At 47.3% G+C, this 21,768-nt stretch overlaps 2 protein-coding genes and 1 long non-coding RNA gene across 8 annotated transcripts in view; 1 reads left to right on the top strand and 2 right to left on the bottom strand.

Annotated features, from left to right (window-relative positions):
• Nucleotides 1-2,756: 2,756 nt before the first annotated feature.
• On the bottom strand, nt 2,757-10,111 carry C23H22orf39 (chromosome 23 C22orf39 homolog). 4 transcript variants are annotated; one of them, XM_054469257.2, is made up of 3 exons: nt 9,499-10,068; nt 9,212-9,379; nt 2,757-6,225 (listed from the first exon to the last, which is right to left on the bottom strand). In XM_054469257.2, the coding sequence occupies exons 1-3, from the start codon at nt 9,520-9,522 to the stop codon at nt 6,100-6,102; spliced, it is 318 nt and encodes a 105-aa protein (XP_054325232.2). In that variant the 5' UTR covers nt 9,523-10,068; the 3' UTR covers nt 2,757-6,099. The 4 variants fall into 4 exon arrangements, 3 of the variants coding, with proteins under 3 accessions (XP_054325232.2, XP_063518922.1, XP_063518923.1); XR_010125884.1 differs by lacking the exon at nt 2,757-6,225 and adding an exon at nt 8,123-8,354 and having other exon boundaries at nt 8,830-9,379; nt 9,499-10,111; XM_063662853.1 differs by lacking the exon at nt 2,757-6,225 and adding an exon at nt 8,123-8,354 and having other exon boundaries at nt 9,499-10,111.
• On the top strand, nt 9,307-15,602 carry LOC134739265 (uncharacterized). Its single transcript, XR_010125885.1, has 2 exons — nt 9,307-10,159; nt 10,276-15,602. It is a non-coding gene; the product is annotated as an uncharacterized LOC134739265 (long non-coding RNA).
• UFD1 (ubiquitin recognition factor in ER associated degradation 1) overlaps nt 12,461-21,768 on the bottom strand; it is a 29,102-nt gene continuing 19,794 nt past the window's right edge. For 2 of the 3 annotated variants that reach the window (XM_063662849.1, XM_054469254.2), the window contains 6 exons: nt 19,919-19,987; nt 18,694-18,759; nt 18,428-18,475; nt 17,516-17,604; nt 16,583-16,664; nt 12,461-12,584 (listed from right to left, as the gene is read on the bottom strand). In XM_063662849.1, coding sequence (XP_063518919.1) covers nt 12,510-12,584; nt 16,583-16,664; nt 17,516-17,604; nt 18,428-18,475; nt 18,694-18,759; nt 19,919-19,987 — 429 coding nt within the window. In that variant the 3' untranslated portion in view covers nt 12,461-12,509. Of the gene's footprint in view, nt 12,741-14,646; nt 16,665-17,515; nt 17,605-18,427; nt 18,476-18,693; nt 18,760-19,918; nt 19,988-21,768 lie in introns of all 3 variants that reach the window. The other variant, XR_010125883.1, reaches the window with a different exon arrangement.

Genomic DNA, 21,768 nt, shown 5'->3' with positions numbered 1-21,768 from the left:
TCCCCTCTTCCCCCAACCCCTGGCAACCACCATTCAACCTTTTCTGTGATGTTAACTATTCTTAAGTACCTCACAGAAGTGGAATCATAGTGTTTGTCTTTTTGTAACTGGCTTATTTCACTGAGCATAATCCTCAAGGTTCATCCGTGTTATATATAGCACGTGTCAAATTTCCTTTTCATGGCTGAATTAGTGTTCCATTGTATGTGTACACCACATTTTCCTTATCCATCTGTTGATGGACACTTGGGTTACCTTCCGCATTTTACTATCTTTACTATTGTGAATAATGCTGCTATGAACACAGGAGTACAAGTATCTCAAGAGTGTGCTTTCTTTTAGATATACACCCAGAAGTGGAACTGCTGGATCATATGGTGACTCTATTTTTAATTTTTTGAGGAAGTGCCACATGGCTTTCCATGGCTGCTGTAACATTATATATTCCCACCAATAGTGCCCAAGGATTCCAATTTTTCTTTTCTTTTCTTTTTTTTTTTTTTTTTGGAGTCAGAGTCTCACTCTGTCACCTCGGCTGGAATGCAGTGGCATGATCTTGGCTCACTGCAACCACCACCTCCCGAGTTCAAGCAATTCTCCTGCCTCAGCCTGCCGAGCTGGGACTACAGGCGTGTGCTACCACGCCCAGCTAATTTTTTTTTTTTGTATTTTTAGTAAAGATGGGGTTTCACCATGTTGGCCAGGCTGGTCTTGAATTCCTCACCTCAGGTGATCTGCCCGCCTTGGCCTCCCAAAGTGCTGGGATTACATATGTGAGCTACCACACCCAGCCAAGGTTCCAATTTTTCTACATCCTTACCACACTTTTTTTTTTTTTTTAAATAGTAGCCATCCTAATGGGTGTGAGGTGGTATCTCACTGTGGTTTTGACTTGCATTTCCCTAATGGTCAGTGATGTTGAGCATCTTTTTATGTGCTTTTTGGCCATTTGTATGTCTATTCAAGTCCTTGCCTTTTTTTTTTTTTTTTGAAACAGTCTCACCCTGTTGTTACTCAGGCTGGAGTACAGTGGCGTAATCTTGGCTCACTGCAACCTCTGCCTCCCGGGTTCAAACAAATCTCCTGCCTCAGTCTCCCAGGTAGCTGGGATTACAGGTGCATGCCACCACACCTGGCTAATTTATATTTTTAGTAGAGACAGGGTTTCACCATGTTGGCCAGGCTGGTCTCGAACTGCTGACCTCAGGTGATCCACCCGCCTCAGCCTCCCAAAGTGCTGGGATTACAGGCCTAAGCCACAGTGCCCCGCCCCTTGCCCATTTTTGAACTTTTTTCTCATTGAGTTTTAGGAGTTCTCTATAATTCTATTAATCTCTTATTAGAGATACGATTTGCAAATATTTCCTCCCATTCTGTGGATTGCCTTTTTATTCTGCCAATGTGTCTTTTTTTTTTTTTTCTTTTTTTTAAGAAATAGGGTCTTGCTCTGTCACCCAGGCTAGAGTGCAGTAGTGCAATCATAGCTCACTGTAACCTCAAACTCCTGGGCTCAAGCAATTCTCCTACCTCAGCCTCCTGAGTAGCTAGGACTACAGACAGACACCACCACGCCCAGCTACCTTTTTTTTTTTTTTTTTTTTAATTTGTAGAGATGGGGTCTTGCTATATTGTCCAAGCTGGTCTTGAACTCCTGGCCTCAAGCAATCCCCTTATGTCAGCCTCCCGAAATGCTGGGATTACAGACATGATCCACGGTGCCTGGCCTGATAGTGTGTTTTTTTAAAAATTTTTTTCTAGAAGGAATGGAGGCAGGGTTTTACTATGTTGCCCAGGCTGGTCTTGAACTCCTGGGCTCAAGTGATCCTTCCACCTCGTCCTCCAATAGTGCTGGGAGTACAGGAGTGCGCCACCATGCCCGGCCAATAGTCTTTTGATGTGAAATTTAGTGCCTTTAATTTTCATGAAGTCCAATTTATCTATTTTTTCTTTTTAATGTTGATGACTTTGGTGTCATATCCAAGAAACTACTACCAAATCCAACGTTGTGAAGATACTCCCTATATTTAATTTTAAGCTCTTAGAATTTCGGTCAATTTTGAGTTAACTTTTGTATATGACGTTTGGTAAGGGTCCAACTTCACTCTTGGATATCCAGTTTCCAGGCATCAACCATTTGTTGAAAAGACTGTCCTTTCCATAGCCTGGGCGATCCTCTTACCTCAGCCTTCCAAGTAGCTGGGACTACTGCTTTTTTAAAAAAAAAAAAACTTCGTTTTAAAACTCTTATCAGTCCTGGATAAAAATGTTGCCTAAGGATTCTAAGTCCTTTGGCCCCACCTGATACAAATGCTGAATGGAACGACTTTTCGTGGCCTCCACTGCTGCCTCTGAGGTCCACGTCATCGTCAGTTTTTGCCTGTTCTATTGCAGTGGCCAACCGATCTCACCACCCCACCCCTTCTCTGCACAGCAGCCAGAGGTCTCTAGAACCAGGTCAGGTCAGGTCTTTGGCTACCTGCCACCCAGAGAATCTCATACCCAGATTCCTGATCACCGCTCACAGCACCCGCTCCGGTCAACACAGGGTGTCAGGTCCCTCTGCCTTTGTGGGTCTCTTTCTCTGCCTGATAGGAGTTGAGCCTCTTCACCCAGGTCTGGGCTCAGACACTGAGGCCTTCCCCACCTCCCCGCCCAAGGTAAGTATCCAGCAGAGGTGCTTGATAGCAGTGCCTTTTTAAAACAGTAGGTTTCATCTGTTAGGTTGTAAAATCAGTTCAGTAGGTCATGGCCGACAGTTTATTTTCAACTTTTTATTTTGAAGTAATTATAGATTCACAGGAGGTTGCATAGGAGGTTGTCTAGGGAGGTCCTGGGCACCCTTGCCCCAGCCTCCCCCAATGTTAACACCTTATACACTACAACACAGCGTCAGGACCCAGAAATTGACATTGGTACAGTCTATAGAACATACTCAGTTTCCCCAGTTACATCTGTACTCCTTTGTGTACCTAACTCTACACAATTTTATCTTCATGTATAGCCCTGTGTAACCACCAGTCAGGCTGACAGATGGTTTTCAACACCACAGGACTCCCTTGTATGAACCACCCCCTCACCATCCCTAACCTAACCCCTGGTAACCTTTAATCTGTTTCCCATCTGTATAATTACATTATTTCACCAATGTTACATAAATGGAATCCTGCTACATGTATGTTTTCAAGATTGGCTGTTTTTGCTCCGAAGAATTTCCTCGAGTTTCATCTGAGTTGCTGTGTGTACAGCAGTTAGTGAAAATGGCACTATATCACATACAGTACGGATACATAGTTTTGTATTTCAACAATAATATGCTATATATGTCTATGCCAGATAATAATGTAAAATACTTATTAATATGGGGTTTTATCCAAAACATTTATTTTTATTTTTAAAATATGTATTTAGAGACGGGGTCTTGCTCTATTGCCCAGGCTGGAGTGCAGTGGCACGATCATAGCTGACTGCAACCTCCAACTCCTATCCTCAAGTGATTCTTCTGCCTCAGCCTCCCAAGTAGCTGAGATTACAGGTGTGAGCCACCACATCTAGCACCTGTCCAAAAAGTTTGAAAGATATTGCTCTTATTACAGTATTTGTTTTCTTCATACCACCACCATAAAAAAAAATTAACCAAACTGCTTCAGAAATTACCACCATTTTATATTTATTTTGAGACAGGATATCACTGTCACCCAGGTTGAAGTGCACTGGGGCACAATCATGGCTCACTGCAGCCTCAAACTCCTGGGCTCAAACGATCCTCCTATCTCAGCCTCCCAAGTAGCTGGAACTACAAATGCACACCACCATGCATAGCTCATTTATTTTTTGTAGAGATGGGGTCTTGTTACATTGCCCAGGCTGGTCTCGAACTCCTGGGCTCAAGCAATCCTCCCACCTCAGCCTCCCAAAGTGCTGGGATAACAGCTGTGAGCCACCACATCCAGCCACCATTTTAAATTCCTATCTATTGATGTTTAATGTCTGTCTTTTACGCAAACTACAACAGAAACTCTTTGAAGACAACTTGTCTGTTTCAAAACTGTGGTCTTATAAGCCTCAAACCCTGTCCAACATGTGGACACTCAGATGTTGTGAAGGAATTGACACAGAAACAAATGCAGGAACATCCTGTCCAGAGAGATTATCTGTTGATGTGGAACTTGAGTAGTGAAGGAGGCAAAATATGATAGTCACACTACAGAGGCAGGACTTAATGCTTCCTAACAGAGCATGCAGCCGCACACTGCATACCTTGCTAAACAAGCAGGTGGCAGGGAGCGTGGCTGCACTGAGGGGAGGCCCCTCATGGACTGGGGTGCTGGCTGGCATGCCCTGGCTTTTGCTGCACTCTCCAGCTCCGCCCCAGGAACCTGAAGGCAGCTGCTGCAATCCCAGGCATCACATGCAGGCTGCAAATTCATTTTATTATTTTATTTTTGAGACAGAGTCTCACTCCGTTGCCCAGGCTGGAGTACAGTGGCACGATCTCAGCTCACTGCAACCTCTGCCTCTGGGGTTCAAGCGATTCTCCTGTCTCAGCTTCCCAAGTAGCTGGGATCACAGGCATGTGCCACCATGCCCAGCTAATTTTTGTATTTTTAATAGAGATGGGGTTTCACTATGCTGGCCAGGCTGGTCTCAAACTCCTGACCTCAAGTGATCCACCCGCCTCGGCCTCCCAAAGTGCTGGGATTATAGCAGGCTGCAAATTCAGATGCCCCATCCCTGTGTTTAAGAGTAAGAAAAACCTTGTAGATCTCTAGCAGTCTTCCTCTCTTCCCTCACTGGGTGGAAATGCTCATTATTAAACCAGCCACAGCCATGCTGGAGGCACCCTGGTTGCCTTAGACACATCAATACTTCCCTGATGATGCGGGAACGCTGGCTCCTCTTTAGATGCTCCTGCTCTTGGGATCCCGTGAGCACAACCCCCACCCCCAGCCCCACTGTTCACAGACACAGACAGGGGCTCTTAGGGAGCACAGGAGAAAACACACTCAAGCAGGGAAATACTGTTCTTTAATGGACACCCTTCTGAAGTGATAGATTATTCTGCCCCAAAGAACAAATTAAAAGATATTCAACTTGCTGCCTGTGTCCAGGAAGAGAGCAGGGAGGGTGCTGGGCACAGACCCAGCCTAGCCCTCAGCATCACACAACAGGGCCACCAGAAGATGAGAAACCATTCTTTAGTAATAAACAGACCTCTTCAAGAAATAGTGTTTTTGGTGGTTCATACATTTTAAAACACAAGAGAATAAGCATACAAATTTCTAAAACTGTCCAGGTACAACACTGTTACACACAAAATCTAACAAACGTGAACTTAATTTTCAGCTTCTATTTGAAATCAGATGAAATGGCTTTTGATACATTAACCACCAGGGGAAATTTTGAGGGAAGGAGTCCTTAATTCTGTATGTCTTGGACTTGGATTTCTTCAGCTGAGTCCACAAATCCTCTTTATGCAAGGTTGTGTGTTCTGTAGCTGTGTGCATTTCTTAAAAACCAGAGTCTCCACGGGCCAACCTGGGAGCCTAAGAAGTGAAGCCTGCTGGTGCAGAGGGGCCAGCAAGCCCTGCCTGCTCGGCACACCTGCCTGCATGTGCAGTGGAACTGAGCGAGTGGAGCAGAGTGTGAGCACTCACAATGTTCACCAAACCTGGGACGTGGCAGGTAGTTTCCCAAGGACTAGGAAAGACATTCACAGTGGTACAACTGTTTAGCTACCTCATTATGACCCACCTGTGTGTCCACACAGGTCAGGGCTACCCTTCAGTTTACCTGAGAAGCCTAGATCTCAGGACTGCCATCTCCTATGCTACTGTGCCCAGCCTGACCTGGCTGCTCACAAGTACCTGCCATAATGCTTGGCCTCCTGGAAGCTCTAAAGCGGTGCAATTGTCCTGCAGAACATCGCAGTGTCAGGGTGTCCTGCATGCAGCTGAGGGGTGGGCAAGTAGGGCTAGCAACGTCCTGCTCCATGTTCCTGTGAGCAAGAGAGTGTGTAGGCTGGTCACAGTCCCCAGGGCTGTGCAACAGCAACTTGAAACAGACTGAGGAAGCTGCACAGGCCAATGGCAGGGGTGCTTGTCACTCGTCCTTCTCCTGTGGCAGAGGGAGATGCCAATCTGGAGGGGGGCTCTGCCTCGGGGCCCACACCAGGATGTGCTTCCGTGCAGCCCGGACTCGTGCCCGCTCGCTCTCACAGAGGGATTGCTGTGCAAATGAGACTCTAGTCACTCCCCAGGCTCTGAGCACCCTCAAGACCCCTGTACCTCCCCCCTCTCATCACCCTCTGAAACACAGATGGACAGGCAGGGCCTATGGTACACACCACTCTGCAGCACAGCTGCTTCCACCTACTATACCTTAGCGATTCTTCCATATTAGCGCACAGACATGGAGATCATTTTTTTCTCACAAGCTACTGTGAAAAACTACAGAATAGGTCATAATAATTTGAGGAATTTTTAAATATCTTCTCCTGGACCTCAGGGCTCAATGGCTCTGGTTGACCTTGAGTCTGGGACATATTCACCTGCTGAGTGTGAGCCTGGGGGTGCTGAGTGGAGAGGAGAGAAGAGTCTGAGAGAGCAGCTGTGGGGAGCTGCAGGGAGGAGTGTGTTAGGGAGAAGGGAGGAAGACGGGGAAGAAATACATGTCCTGGGTATCCTGGAAGGGTGGGAAGAGTCCAGAGGACAGACCACACGCCTGAGTGGTGCCACAAGTGCCACTTAACCCATCAGCTTCTCTTGGCTACTGTCTCCCAATACAGACACAAGTCAGTGTATCACAACATGGGTGACCTTTGCTGTGGGCCCTTGGTAGGTATCAGGTGCTATGTGAGCCTCTTTACAGATAATTTAATCTGTCTACATGTCTGTCTTTGTTCAAGCTCTATTGCCTCAAATAAAATATTTTGATCGTGTTTAAAAAGCTATCAGAAACATAGTACAGAATATTAAAGATTCTCAAATGTCCATTCCCAGTGCGGCAGTTAACAGCTTCCCTGATACCTTTTTTTGGTCCAAATTTTAGAGCTAACATATGTTTCCCTAAAGATGGGATAATCTTCTGCTGGCTATTCTACTTCCTGCTTTCTTTTCACTAAACAATACACTGTAGGCACTTTTCCATACCCAGGTAGATGACTGACCATTCTTTTCAAAGGCTATCTGGTATTTCACTTTGTGGAAAAAGCTATTTGGTCAAATGTCTATTAGTGAAATTTAGGTTGTTTTCAGCTTTTGCAGTACCAAAAACATAATTAGCATTCTTAACTTTTAACTGTACACTGTTATCCAATTACTTCCCTAGGATAAAGTTCCAGAAGTAAAACTTAAGGTCAAAAGGTATGTATCTGACATTTACATAATCAGAACACCCGACACCCCCACCAACACTGCACAACTACCCAGAATTCTTCAAACCTCTATCAACACTTACCACTTTCTGCTGTTACTGTCATTTAGACTTATATACCTGACACCTGGCCATTTGGTTTTTTCTTTTTTTTTCTTGAGAGGGAGTCTTACTCTGTTGCCCAGGCTGGAGTGCAGTGACACGACCTCGGCTCATTGCAACCTCCGCCTCCCAGGTTCAAGCAATTCTCCTATTTCAACCTCCCGAGTAGCTGAGATTACAGGTGTGTGCCACCATGCGTGGCTAATTTTCGTATTTTTAGTAGAGATGGGGTTTCGCCACGTTGCCAGGCTGGTCTCGAACTCCTGACCTCAGGTGATCTGCCCACCTCGGCCTCCCAAAGTGCTAGGATTACAGGCGTGAGCCACCATGCCCAGGCTTTTTTCCTTTTTTATTATTTTCATAAAGATGGAGTCTCACCATGTTGCCCATGGCTGGTCTCAAGCTCCTGGGCTCATGTGATCCCCTTGCCTTGGCCTCCCAAAGTGCTGAGATTACAGGTGCCCACCACCATGCCCAGCTGGCTTTCTTTTTTAATGAATTGCTTGTGTCCTTTGGCCATTTTTCCATTCTGAAATAATCCCTATATTTCTTATTGATATATATATAACAGCTCTTTATACACACACACGCACATATATATACATTAAAGTTATCAATCTCTTGCTATATAAGCTGTCAGCTTTCTTACTTTTTTTGACTTTCACGTATTATGGAATAGTCATCATTTTCTTTTATACAGCAGTCTGGTTTCCACATCAGTTCATCTCTTTCAGATCACTGTATACACTTAACAATGTTGAAGTGTTGATCAGTCCCATTGATTCTCATTCCTTGGCACTCCCCATGAGCCTCGCACCTTTCGGCTGGCTTCTCTCCATCTCCTCTCCCACAAGGGGTCCACCGTAGCACTGTATTCTACACTACAGTGTAGGTGCCAGGAGGGCAGAGACTCTTATCACTCGTGCATCCCCAAGAGCACCCAACGTGGTACATATTTGCTGGACGAAAAAACAACTAGAACCACCTCGTTATCGGTCTCTCTGCTCCTGTAATATATTCTCTACACCCTAGCAAACAGATTGAACTTTTTTACCCTTTTTTTTTTTTTTTTTTTTTTTTTTCCCTGAGACAGGTCTCCCTCTGTTGCCCAGGCTGGTATGCAGTGGTGTGACCATAGCTCACTGCAGCTTTGAACTCCTGGTCTTAGGCGATCCTCCCGCCTCACCCTCCCAAGTAGCTGGGACCACAGGTGCACGCCACCACACTTTGCTAACAGACTGATCTTTTAAAGATATAAATCGAATTATGCTTCCCAGCACACTTTAGACTAAACTCTAAACTCCGTATCAAGGCCCGCCAGGTCCCTGGTATACCGCTCTCCAACCATCCACCTACCCTCTGCTTCAGGAACCCAGGCCTTATCTGTTTCTCAGCGGTGTCCAGCGGGGCTGGATGAAGGCTTGCTCCTGGTCACTCAGGACTCAGCAACATCACCTCCTGCGTAGGCCAGCTGATGACCCTAACACTGGACGGCTGCCCTCTTCTCTCTCTAAACCACTCTACACCCTCCTCGCTGGTCTCCTTCGTTGTCTTTCACGCCCTCTGAAAGTCCTGTTGATATGCTAATTTACACAATCTCTCAAAAGAAAGAAAGCGTGAGGAGTGTAGGGACCCCGACAGTCCCCGGCTGGGTCGCGGGGCCTGGGGCGTGGAGGGGTGGGGAAAGCTGGGCCCTGCAAGGCGCTCCGAAGCGCCGCCCCGTTCCCTCCCGGCGCACCTGGGCCTCGGCGCTCCGGCGCTCTTCCCAGTCGCGGCAGCTGGCCAGGTCGCGCTGCCATTGTTCGCAGGCCGGCCCCTCGCCGTGGACGTAGTAGTGGTGTAGGAAGTGCCTGGCGCTGCGGCAGAGCTTCCACTCGGCGCGGTAGGACTCGCAAGGGCGCGGCGGCTGCGGCGAGAGGCGGCGCCTGAGCGGGGCCCGGCGGCCGCGCCCCACGCCCCGAGCCTGTCCCGTTCCCTCCCTCCGGAAAACCCCGGTGGTTCCCGGCTCCGACCGAGCACGCTCACCTGCCAGCCGCTCCCGTCTGCCATGTCTGGGCGACCGGCGCGCTAAGCCCGCCCCTCAGCCCGCCAGCCAATGAAGAATGAAGAAAACGGCACCTCGTGATCGACTGACAGAAGAACTAATGAGCACCGACACATTCAATTACGTCTTCGCCCCCTTCTTCGAGAGGCGCCGACAAACAGGACGAGCAACCAATAGCAACCGAGGGCGGCTGCGGCGCGCGCGGGGGGCCGGGGTCGCAGGGTAAGTCCGAGGCGAGGCCTGGCGCGGAGCCTACGCGGCTACCGCGACGACAGCGCCATTCACCCCGGGCCAGGCGGGCATCCTGGGCCGTGCAGCTACCTTACGTCAGGCGCCTCTAAAATCACACGGCTCTGGCCAGTTCTTTTCAGCAGCTTTATGAGATTTTCTCAAATCTCAACAATCCAGTTTATTTTCAGAAGTACATACTGAGCATCAAGGTGGTGCAGCGAACCTCCCAGATCTGCAGCTCCGGCGGTCTTGCTTGAGCGTCCACTCAGAATGGAGGTGAACTCGCAAAGTAACTGAGATTGGTTGGGCATGACATGTGGTGGATCTAGGGTTGAATGACCTCCCCAGGGAACGCAGGCTTGAAGTGGAGGCTGAGAATGCAATCCGAGTACAGCCATAGGCCGGTCAAAGGTATGGAGGCGGTGTGTAGCAGGGGTGAGCGGGGTAGGAGTGGCTTGGATGTCTGTAGTTCTATTCTAAGGGTGCGGGAGACATGTAACATTTACCTTATTCATTTTTCGAGACAGGGTCTTGCTGTGTCACCCAGGCTTAGTGCAGTGGCGTGGCTTGTTCATGGCTCACTGCAACCTCAAACTCCTGGACTCCAAACAGCTGGGACCACAAGCATGCACCGCCTCACCAGGCTAATTTTTAATTTTTTTTTTGGTAAAGTTGGGGTCTTGCTAAGTTACCCAGGCTAGTTTGGCCTCAAGCGACCCTCTCAACTTTGGCCTCCCAAAGTGCTAGGATTATAGGCTGAGCGCCAATGCCTGGCTGGAACGTTTATAAAAAGGAGCAATGCACAAGAGGCAACAAAGGCAAGTAAAGAGGAGGCTGGTGGGCTTGCAGAAACGCCCTGCAGTACCTATGCTGCGGTTCTCCCACTTCACTGATAACAAATCCTCAGTGTCCACTGATACAAATCCTGGGACTGCTGGGCCAGTCCCAGGAATGACACTGGGACAGACTCCCTGGAGGTGGATCAGAAAGCTGCAGTTTTACCAGGGGTCCTGCTGTTGAGGCAGCTGACTGAAGGACCAAGCCCAAATAAAACACTGAGAGGAAGGCTGCAGGCCAGGGTGCAGGAGTAATGACCAGGATCAGTGCTCCAACTGGCCCCACTGTGTCATTAAAAGGCTCTGCAATGGAATCCATCCTGGTCCAGGCAGGGGAGTGTGCCTCCAGCAAAGGACCAGGCATTTCACTGCATACACAGCAGGTGTTGCTTAGTGAAGACAAAAACCCAGAGCCAGAGGTACTGTAACATTCTTCATTATGCATAAAGTGACAATCTGTTAGCTGATGTGATCCTGCAAATGAAAGCTGTCTACCCACCAAGGAGGGTTTCTCCCTCTGCTAGTAAAACTGAGACTTTGTCAGTGGAGGGTCAGGTAAGTCCCCACAGTGCTCACGCCTTCCAAAACCATGCCCATTTCCAGTGATGATGGTTTGTGCCACAGGCCAAGTACTGAACATGATGACACTCATAGACGCTCTTCACTGAAGACATGTGGATAGACCCTGGGGCCACCATTCTCTCCTCTCTGGAGTGTTGGAGGGGCCCTGACCAGGGCAGGACCCCCATGCCTGGAAGCAGGGTTAGTCCTGGCTCATGGGGGACCCTGCTGGGCTTAGCCATTGCCACCTAGGGATCAGGCAGCCTTGTTTCTTCCTACTTTCTCCAGGAGAAGCCCCAGAGGGACACTTTTCTAATGGTGAGATGGAACACGGAGCACCTGCCAACAGGCCTTCCTTCAGTTATGGTCAGAGGCCCAACCACCAGTCTGTGTTAGTACCTAATCAAACATTTAGATTTAGGCTTTAGTTATTGCCTGTTTTTACTTGAAATTCTTGGCTTAGAATTATTCCCAATGGGGCCAGGCACAGTGGCTCATGGGAACAAATTTAAAATAATCAGATTAGCATGTCAAAAGATCTCACGTTATAGAAAGTGAAGATCTAAGACCAAATAAATACTGATAAAAAATACAGGCCAGCAGAAGCTTGGATGATTTAATAAATTAAAATTGGGAGTGGGGGAGTAGGGAAGAAGGAAAGAGAGGAACATCTCTTTAGCATTTGTTCATTCTAATGTTCACATGTTTGCTTCTCCATGGAGTTGTTTCACTATGAACAGGTTCACTAAGGAGCCAGTTATGTCCATATGGAATGAGAATAAAAGTGCAAACTCATTCAGATCAGGTTCTTCTGAGTGGTGTTTTTGAAAAAAATATGTAAAATAAAAATAGAAACATTCTTTGTCAAATACTTAAATTGCAGCCACGGTAGTGGGACAGCCACTATTTATAGAACACATGTCTATTTAAACCCTTTTTTTAGGTCAAAGACTGACACCTATGCAATTGACCTAGGAAAAGAAAGGATAAATGAAGAAAAAGAAAGAACACTTCATGTTAGACAATTTAGTCACCTTCATACGTTTTGACAGAATTAGGGATGCAGAATTGCTCCTGCTGAGGCAATGGGAGCCCCCCTCAAGCTGAAAGCGTGAAGAGGTGAGGAGGCAGCTACCTACAGGCCCTCAGGGACAGCTCTTTGTCTTTCCCCAAATCAAGCATACAACTACAAAGTCCTGCTGCTCCACTTCCAAGTCAAACTTGATAATTCTTAGGTAACTCTAAATAAATCTTAAGTAACAGAGTATTCTCTGATGAGGCTCGTCCCTGTCAGTGCCAGTAACTAAAGCCAAGATGTTGCAAATGATTCTTTTATTATTTTCCAATCAGCCAACAGTCCTCACTTAGGGCTTTCTTCCCTTTTTACGCAACGACTGTCCTTCTCCAGAGAAAGCGACGAATCTGCCTCCAGCTTCATCCTAGGTGTGAAGAGAAGATACTATTTTCAGAAACTCCCTGGAGGTTTACAATAAATGCCTTACTCTATGGACTCACGTACCATCCACATTACTCATAAGAAATATCTCAGGCTGGACACGATAGCTGACACCTGTAATCCCAGCACTTTGGGAGGCCTAGGTGGGAGGATCACTTGAGCCCAGGAGTTCAAGACCAGGCTGGGCAACATAGTGAGATCCCATCTCTACCAAAAATAGCTCGGTGTGGTATGTGCCTATGGTCCCAGCTACTTGGGAGGCTGAGACGGGAGGATGGTTTGAGCCAGGGCCATAGTGAGCTATGATTGTGCCACTGCTCCAGCCTGGATGGCAGAGCAATAGAGCAAGACCCTGCCTCAAAAAAAAAAAAAAAAAAAAAAAAAAAAAATCTGTAAGTTCAGCACCCAAAAACAACATTTCAGGTCACTTTTCTGTACATGCTTAAAGAATTGTTTTCCCACTTAATTCTGAAGTCTCATGCCAATAAACTTAGTATACTCCCAAGGCTACAGAACTGAATTCTGTAAAAAAGAATTCCATCATGTAGGAAGGCCAGTTTTCTACCAGTGGACACTGCTGTGGTAAGCAGCTTAATGTATTTGCACACAGCTCTGATATTTTTTTAGAGCTCAAATTCCTGGGTCAAAGTGTGTACATACTTTTAATGCTTTTAACATATAGAGACCAACCAGCCCTCAGAAACATTCCACTAAGCTATCCTTCCATCAGCAGAAAGAGGGATTGTTTTTTCCCAAGCCTTTGAAAACTGCACATATTTTTTTTTTCACATGCTTTTATTGCTAGTCAGTCTGAGGCATTATCTCAGCTTTTCCCTAGGAAGAAGAGGATTCTGGAATGTTCAACACACATCCCTGCACCTGGCTCCCCACTAACTGTAGCATGTCATACCTGCAATAGAGCACCGTTTAGTATTTATGTGGTCACATTCATGTAAATCTGAGTCACAGCTGCATTTAGTCTTCCTTTGCCACACAGCCTTCCATTTATCCTGGTGTCAATAGCTGTGTTTGGCTTCTTTCTCTATATATTCAGTCACAGCCTGCATTGCATGGAGTTCATCTGTTTTGACAAACCTGTGTCTCCTGGGCCTTCGCCTTGCCGTACCTGGACTGGCCTTTCTCTAGGTGCTGTACATGTTAGTGGGGGCTCCTTATTTCCTGGATTCTATGACTTTCTTATTTCTACCTTATTCCTTCATTTTAGTGAGGGACACCTTCTAGGAGCTTCCTGAGAAAAGATGCATGACGATTATCTTCTTGTGAGTTCCTTTTTTCTACTCTCATATTTCATTGATAGGCTGGTTGGTATGTTAGTCTGCTAGGGCTGCCATATAAAATGCCAAAGATAGGGTGGCTCAAACAACAGAAATTTATTCTTCATAGTTTTGGAGGCTAGAAGTGCAGGATCAAGGTGTCAGCAGGTTTGGTTTCCTCTGACACCCTTTTCCTTGGCTTGCAGATGGCTGCCTTCTTGCTGTGTCCTCACATGGCCCTATGTCCAAATTTCCTCTTCTTAAAAGGACACCAGATTGAATTAGGGCCAACTCTAATGGTCTTATTTTAACTTAATTGCTTCTTTAAATGGCCCTATCTGAGTTACTGGGGGTTAGGGCTTCAACATAGAAACAACGGAGGGACACAATCCAGCTTATAAGAGTTGGTACAGAATTTTAGATTGGAAAAAATTTCCCCTCAGAATTTTCAGTATATTGCTCCACTATCTTCTAGTTTCCTCTGTGTCCTGCTAAGATGATGTCCCTTTTTTTGGGAGACAGGGTCTTACTGTTACCCAGGCTGGGGTGCAGTGGTGTGATGTCAGCTCACAGCAGCCTCCACCTCCCAGGCTCAAGTGATGCTCCCAACTCAGCATCAAAGTAGCTGGGACTACAGGTGCGTGCCGCCATGCTTGGCTAATTTTTAAAATTTTCTGTAGAGACAGGGTCTCCCTATATTGCCCAGGCTGGTCTCAAACTCCTGGACTCAGATGATCTTCCCCCATCAGCCTCCCAAAGTGTTGGGATTACAGGTGTGAGCCATGGCGCTTGGCTGATGATGTCCTTGATGCATGATGATACCTCTGTGCTCTCTCCAGAAGCTTTAGGATCTTTCTTTGCCTCAAAGTGGGGCTATTTTCATTCATTTTGCTGGAACTCAGTGAGCCCTTCAAATCTGCAAACTTGTGCCCATCTTTGGGGAAACTACTTCCCTGATGATTTCTGCTCCTTTGGTTTCTGTGGCTGTTCTTCCCACAAATCCTCTATTATTTAGATGTTAGAATGGGAAGCTTTCTGACTGTGGCCTTCACTTCAGAGGTAGTAGTCTAGAGACCTACTGGAGTCGAGCCTCCAGCCTTCTGGGGTCGGGGAGGGAGGGTAATGCAGCTCTAACTGCTTAGTAACAGAATTCTGTCTTTAGTCCCTCATTTCTAGAGGTGCCTTTTGAGAATTCTACAATCTACACATAACTGCTTCTAGGCTTTCTATGGTCTACTAAGGTACCTGGGGCTTCCAAAGCCTTGTAGTTGCCTCCTCTTCCACTGTCTTTCTTACCTCATGACCTTTAGCCACAGCCTTAGTGGGGCTGCAGGATGGAGTAGAGCTAAATATGTCTTCAATCCCATCTTTAAACATATACTTCTTAAATACATATTTATGGTCAAACAGGCCTGCTGTGCCCACTGGCCTCCCCTGCCTTCTGTAAATTTGCAACAGTCAGGTCACAGTCAGCCTGGGGGACATCCCATGCTGAGGTCTTAGGTCTGAGTCAGGCACTGGCTTTTAGTGAGAAAGGCAGCCTGTAGCTGGTGAAGCCTGGATGGTGCCTGAAGGAGGAGCTGGAGGGTGAGGTCTGACTGGCCACTATGTTTGCTCCTCTGAGCCTGAAAGGTCCCAATGCCCAATGCTGTTTCAACTTGAACATTGAGCCCAGAAGTGGTTGTGAGTAGGACCAGGTGTGCAAACTTCACAGTGGTCTCTGTCCCCAACCACCCCAAGTGCTAGAGAGAAAAGTTCAGTAATCAGGATGGGTCCCATGTAGCAGCTGGTCCTGAATGGGTGGCTCAGTACATCTGCCCTCTGCCCTACTCCTGGATCCTCAAGGGTCCAATCCTTTGAGAAAAGGAACCAGGAGAGCGATGGGTCTGAAGCGCTGGTGTTGTAGAAATCCTCATCACACAGAGGTGACTGCATTCCAGTTGCTGCCGGGCCTGGCCACACTCCCACAAAGTGCCCATGTCTACAGGATGCTCAGCCCTTGCCTTCCTCTGTCCCACCACCCTGCTCAGCTAGAAGGTGCTGCCTATATTTGAAGTTCAAGGTCTCTGTTGGAAGATGAAGCCCACCCAGGGCACACAGTTCCGTGATAACAGAGCCTGGAGTCAGCTCTAGAGCAAGACAGAGCTCCTAACCCCCATGCTGCAAGTCTTCTGTTTCACACACCCCACACCAGCTCTACAGAAAACAAACAGGATATCAGGGAGCAGAGGGACCCTAGGAAAGGGAAAACATGACAGACACCCTGATGTGGTTTGGCTGCGCCCCACCCAAATCTCATCTTGAATTCCCATGTGTTGTGGGAGGGACCAGCTGGGAGGTAACTGAGTCATGAGGGCGGGTCTTTTCCGTGCTGTTATCGTGATAGTGAATAAGTCTCATGAGATCTGATGGTTTTATAAGGAGGTGTTTCCCTGCACCAGCTTTTTCTCTGCCTGCTACCATCCATATAAGATGTGACTTGCTCCTCCTTAACTTCTGCCATGATTGTGAGGCCTCCCCAGCCATGTGAACTGTAAGTCCATTAAACCTCTTTCTTTTGTAAATTGCCCAGTCTCGGGTATGTCTTTACCAGCAGCTTGGAAACAGACTAATGCACACCCCTACTCAGAATGCCAAGAACTTCAGTCATCACTAGCAAATAAATCTCCTCATTACCAACCAAGGAAATACAATGAAATACACTCACCTCTTCAACCTTTTTGACAAGGGGACGTGAATTTCTGATGAAAGTTATCTTACCAAGTTTAAATTCATAATTGGGAATTCCTCTGTAAGAAGAGACAGAGAGACAGAGAAATGTTATTTCCAGGAAAAAAGGACTAAAATTCATTTTTGACAGTCAAGAGGAATGCAGAAAAGATGCTGCTGCACCCCACCTGGGCCCTTTGGTGCTTCCTGGCATCCTCCCAGGAGGGAAGCAGAAAGTAACTGACTTCTTGGTTTGGTATCAATATTGGGTATAGGGCCAGGGGCTTTAGGCTCTGTACCTGTCTATGGAGAGGGGTCATCTGAAGGACTGGAAAGTCCTCACTGTCACTGTCCTGAGCTTCACAGAACCCCCTGAGGTGGCTAGACTCTCACTCCAGTATTCTGATTTCACACACACAACAGACAACTGACACACCTCAGCCCTGCCCCTGCCATGATGGCCACCAGAGGAAGGGTCTGCTGTGGGTCCCTGGACCCAGCAACAGAAGCACATCTGAGATAGCTCCTCAGGGAACTTTCAGGGGAACTGAGATAATGTGACCTGATTAATAATTCAAAGTCACAAAACAGGAAAATAGGCAGATCACCAAATAGGGACCAGAAAGGTTTTGAGTAAGAGACAGATCTGATCAGACGCGCATCTTAGGAAAGCCAGTGGGGGCAAGAAGAGGCTGAATTGGGGGTATGGAGAGGTATGGAGAGAGGCTGGACCACAGTAGTACTGGGGGTGGCACTGTGGAAGGAGGGACATGTTGTGCTCCACCCCACCAAGGAGAGCAGCTAAGGGTTTTAGTCCCTTGGGAGACCACTGACCCAGGCTTTGTCTCCAGAACTGGGGTGAGGCTGCCCGACCCCAGTGGGCTGGCACAGATCCTCCTCCTGTCCTGGAGGAGAGCCAGAACAGACTTACCTTTTAATATCTCCAGGCTTGATTGGGGAGGGGCTGGGCTCTACCCCTTTCTTCTTTCCATCCAGTCTATTGCCAGATCCAGAGAAAGCCTAGACAGGAAGTAGGTGAGTCATATAATAAGCCCAAGTGTCATGAGGTAAGCAAGTGTCCTTTGCTTGGAGATCACTGCAGGGATGTGAGCTGGGGGTGCTGTGCGGAACCCTTCAGGACTGAAGCCCTGACTTCTCAACTGCTGGGGTGCTGGCAGCTAAGAACTCTGCCCAGTTCCTCAGGGGGTGGCCATGAGCTGAAGAGAGCCACTTGGCCAAGGGCAGCCAGCAGTTGGTGTTGGGTTAAAAGGCCTGATCCCTGCCTTTGCAGGGCCACCCAGTTCAAGCTGTATGGGTGGGCTAAAGCTACTGTTGTGACTGCCCCATAGCTCAGCTTCCCATCATTCTGCCCTCTCTGCTGCTTCCTGGCACCTCCTGCCACCTCAGTGCCCACGCATGAACCACCTCCACCTGTTTCCCATGGAGCCTTGCCAGTGATTATGCTAAGGGTCATGTTTGCAACCTACATGGTACAGGCAAAGAAAAAAGGAAACATGATTTACAAGAGAGAGAAAGCAAATGTGGTAACTTTTGGTGAACCTAAGGGAAGAGTATATGTCTACTGTACTATTTAAACTCTTCGGTAGGTTAGAAATTCTTAAAAATCTGGGCTGCCTTATGGGGCTGTTGGGAAGATTCCAGGAGAGAGTGGATACAAAAGGGTTTGGTAACTGAGCGACTGGCAGATTTGCATGTGCACAGGTACCCAGAGGCCTAGCCCCTGCTGATGTCCATCGAGCATCATGGAGAACACCTTGAGTGAGTGCTCTAATTTTAAGGAGCAGGGGGCACAGCAATATAAGTCAAGTGGTCTGGTACTCACGCGGAAGCCCAGCTCTCCAGCATAGCCACTGTGGTCGGCTTCACCTTCCTGACAGGGAAAAAGAAAAACAGGTGAGCTCCTCAGCGGGGACACCCAGCTTCCCTCTCACCCCCACCCCCGGCTAGGGTGTCCCCCGGAAGCATGGCTGGAAGGGACGCAGAGGATATGACTATACCAACACCAGCAGAGGCCACCCATGAGCCACTGCCAGGAACTCAAAAGCAGCATGCAGCAGGACAGCAAAGGACACTGGGGATAACACTTACTGTCGACTCCTCATGCTGGACTTGTCTTTCGGGTTCTTTGTAGCCCAGGGGAGCATCAAAGTCCACCTGTGTTTCCAGGATTTTAGAAGTAAAATATTGAGACATGACCACCCTTGGCTTCCTTATCTTTTTTGTTTTTAATTGAGACAACTGTAGATTCACATGCAGTTTTAAGAAATAATACGAAAGATGCCTTGTACACTTGCCCAGTTTTCCCAACGGTAGCATCTTACAAAATTACAGTAAAGTATTGCTGCCAGGATATCAACACTGGCACAACCCACTGCTCTTATTCAGATTTCCCCAGTTTTACATGTTTTTGTTCATGCGTATCTTTAGTTCTACACAATGTAATCACTGTGTAGGGCATGTATCCACCACAGTTGAGATGCAGAACAGTTTCACCACCACTAGGATTGCCCATGTTGTCTTTTTATAACCATACCCAGCTGTCTCCCAGCCCCCTCCACCAGTCCTAAGCCCTGACAACCACTAGTCTGTCTTCCATTTCTAAAGTTCTGTCACTTTGAGGATGTTATATAATGAAGTAACTTTTTGGGATTGGCTTTTCTTGCTCAGCAGTATTCCCTAGTAATACAACCAGGATGCTGTGTGCATCAGCACTTCATTCCTACTCAGAAGGTTCAGTACGCTTCCTTAGCTCTTAAGCATATTCACTCCTCAGCCAGGCGCGGTGGCCCACACCTGTAATCTCAGCACTTTGGGAGGCCGAGGCGGGTGGATAACCTGAGGTCAGGAGTTTGAGACCAGTTTGGCCAACATGGTAAAACCCCGTCTCTACTAAAATACAAAACTAGCCTGGCGTGGTGGCACATGCCTGTAATCCCAGCAACTTGGGAGGCTGAGGCAGGAGCATCGCTTGAACCCGGGAGGTGGAGGTTGTAGTGAGCCAAGATCGCACCACTGCACTCCAGCCTGGGCAACAGGAGTGAAACTAAGTCTCAAAAAAAAAAAAACAATATTCACTCCTCAACGGTTCAGAGCTAACCATGGCAGCACTGGCAGCAAACTCTGTTGCCCCAACTGGCCCTGAGATAGATCACAAGGTCACAGTCTCCTCATGATGTTCTGACAGCATCTTCCTCCTCTTTACCCAGAGTCCCAGGGGCTGTTTGATGCCCTCCTGATACCCTGGCCTGCAGTGGTCACCAACTGCCCATCCTCCCAGGGCCCAGGCTCACTGTAACTGGACAGAGCCACTCACGTTCATGTCACACTCAATGATGGACACTGCCTTGTCGGGTTTGGTCTCCATCACACGCAGTTCGTAGATCTGTGGGGCAAACACAGAAATCAGTTGTTTGGTTTCCTGGCAGCACTGGAGCTGTCGCTGTCCATGTTACTGTGGCTCTACTGGCTCCTGCGAATGACACAGCATTCATGCCCATGACACAACCTACAGCTGCACTTCTTGCTGTGACAACACTGCCATAAGGGACAGGCTGCCCTGTGCCCATCGCTGAAGAGATGCTGTTCCCCAGATATGGTTCAAATTAGACAAGGTAGTTATACAGCTAACTGCAAAAGACACTAACAACCTTTAACCCAGAAAGTTCACTTCTGGAACTTTACTATTTACTTTATTTATTTATTTTTAGACAGAATCTCACTCTATCGCCCAGGCTGGAGTGCAGTGGTGCAATCTCGGCTCACTGCAACCTCCGCCTCCAGAGTTCAAGCACTTCTCCTGCCTCAGCCTCCCTAGTAGCTGGGACTATAGGCATGTGCCACCACACCTGGCTAATTTTTGTATTGTTGTAGAGACGGGGTTTCACCATGTTGGCCAGGCTGGTCTCGAACTCCTGACCTCAGGTGATTCGCCCACCTCGGCCACACAAAGTACTGGGATTACAGACGTAAGCCACCGCACTCGGCCTTCGAAATTTATTCTAAGTAAATAACTAGCTATACCCAGTGAGAAAATTCTAAGAATGCTCATACCAACGTCACTAATACCACTGTACAGATGCTCCTTGACTTACGATGGAACCAAGTCCCATAAACTTATAAGTTAAAAATGTATTAATACTCCTAACCTACCAAACATCATAGTGCAGCCTGCCTTAACCATTCTCAGAACACATACATTAGCCTACAGTTGGGCAAAATCATCTACTATAAAGCTTATTTTATAATAAAATGTTGAATAACTCATGCAATTTATTGAATACTATACTGAAGATCAAAAACAGAATGGCTGTATAGGTATTCAAATTATGGTTTTTACTGAATGTGTATCATGTTTGCATCATAATAAAGTTGAAAAGTTCTAGGTAGAACCACGGTCAGGGACTGTCTGTATACTCAAAATGCAGCTGAATTATATTTCTTCATATGTAAATTTACAGTTATACAATGGCATGCTATGCAGCCAACAGGAAAATAATTTTAAAACCAGTCATGTTGCTTGTGTCTAAGATGACCTCACGTATGTAAAAAAGGCACATAAAAAATGTCCAGAAGCAGGGCCGTGCGTGGTGGCTCACACCTGTAATCCCAGCACTTTGGGAGGCCGAGGAGGGCAGATCACGAGGTCAGGCGAATGAGACCATCCTGGCTAACATGGTGAAACCCTGTCTCTACTAAAAAATACAAAAAATTAGCTGGGAGTGGTGGCAGGTGCCTGTATTCCCAGCTATTCGGGAGGCTGAGGCAGGAGAATGCTGTGAACCCAGGAGGTGGAGCTTGCAGTAAGCCGAGATCGCGCCACTGCACTCCAGCCTGGGCAATAGAGCGAGAGACTGTCTCAAAAAAAACCAAAAAAACAAAAAAACAAACAAACTCCAGAAGCATAGAAATTAAAAGTGGCCCTATCTACTTTTTCCCACATCATTTCAGGTTCTTTGCTTTTATCTAAAGTCTGTCTTGCTTTTTTTTTTATCTAAAGTCTGTCTTGCTTTTTTTTTTTTTTTTTTTTTTTTAGAGATGGAGGCTCGCTCTGGCACCCAAGCTGGAGTGCAATGGTATGGTCTCGGCACACTGCAACCTCCGCCTCCCGGGTTCAAGCGATTCTCTTGCCTCAGCCTCCCAAGTAATTGGGACTACAGGTGCATG

The sequence above is a fragment of the Pongo pygmaeus genome, chromosome 23, assembly GCF_028885625.2.
Source record: "Pongo pygmaeus isolate AG05252 chromosome 23, NHGRI_mPonPyg2-v2.0_pri, whole genome shotgun sequence".
Lineage (NCBI taxonomy): Eukaryota > Metazoa > Chordata > Mammalia > Primates > Hominidae > Pongo > Pongo pygmaeus.
The sequence above is the reverse complement of the archived record's forward strand: the minus strand, read 5'-3'. Positions and strand labels throughout refer to the sequence as shown.

Bases quoted from the DNA above. Each gene is read 5' to 3' on its own strand.
- C23H22orf39 (XM_063662852.1), bottom strand. From the start codon at position 9,522: ATGGCAGACGGGAGCGGCTGGCAG. The intron at 9,380-9,498 runs GTGAGCGTGCTC...CTCTCGCCGCAG, and splicing joins CAGACGGGAGCGGCTGGCAG to CCGCCGCGCCCTTGCGAGTC.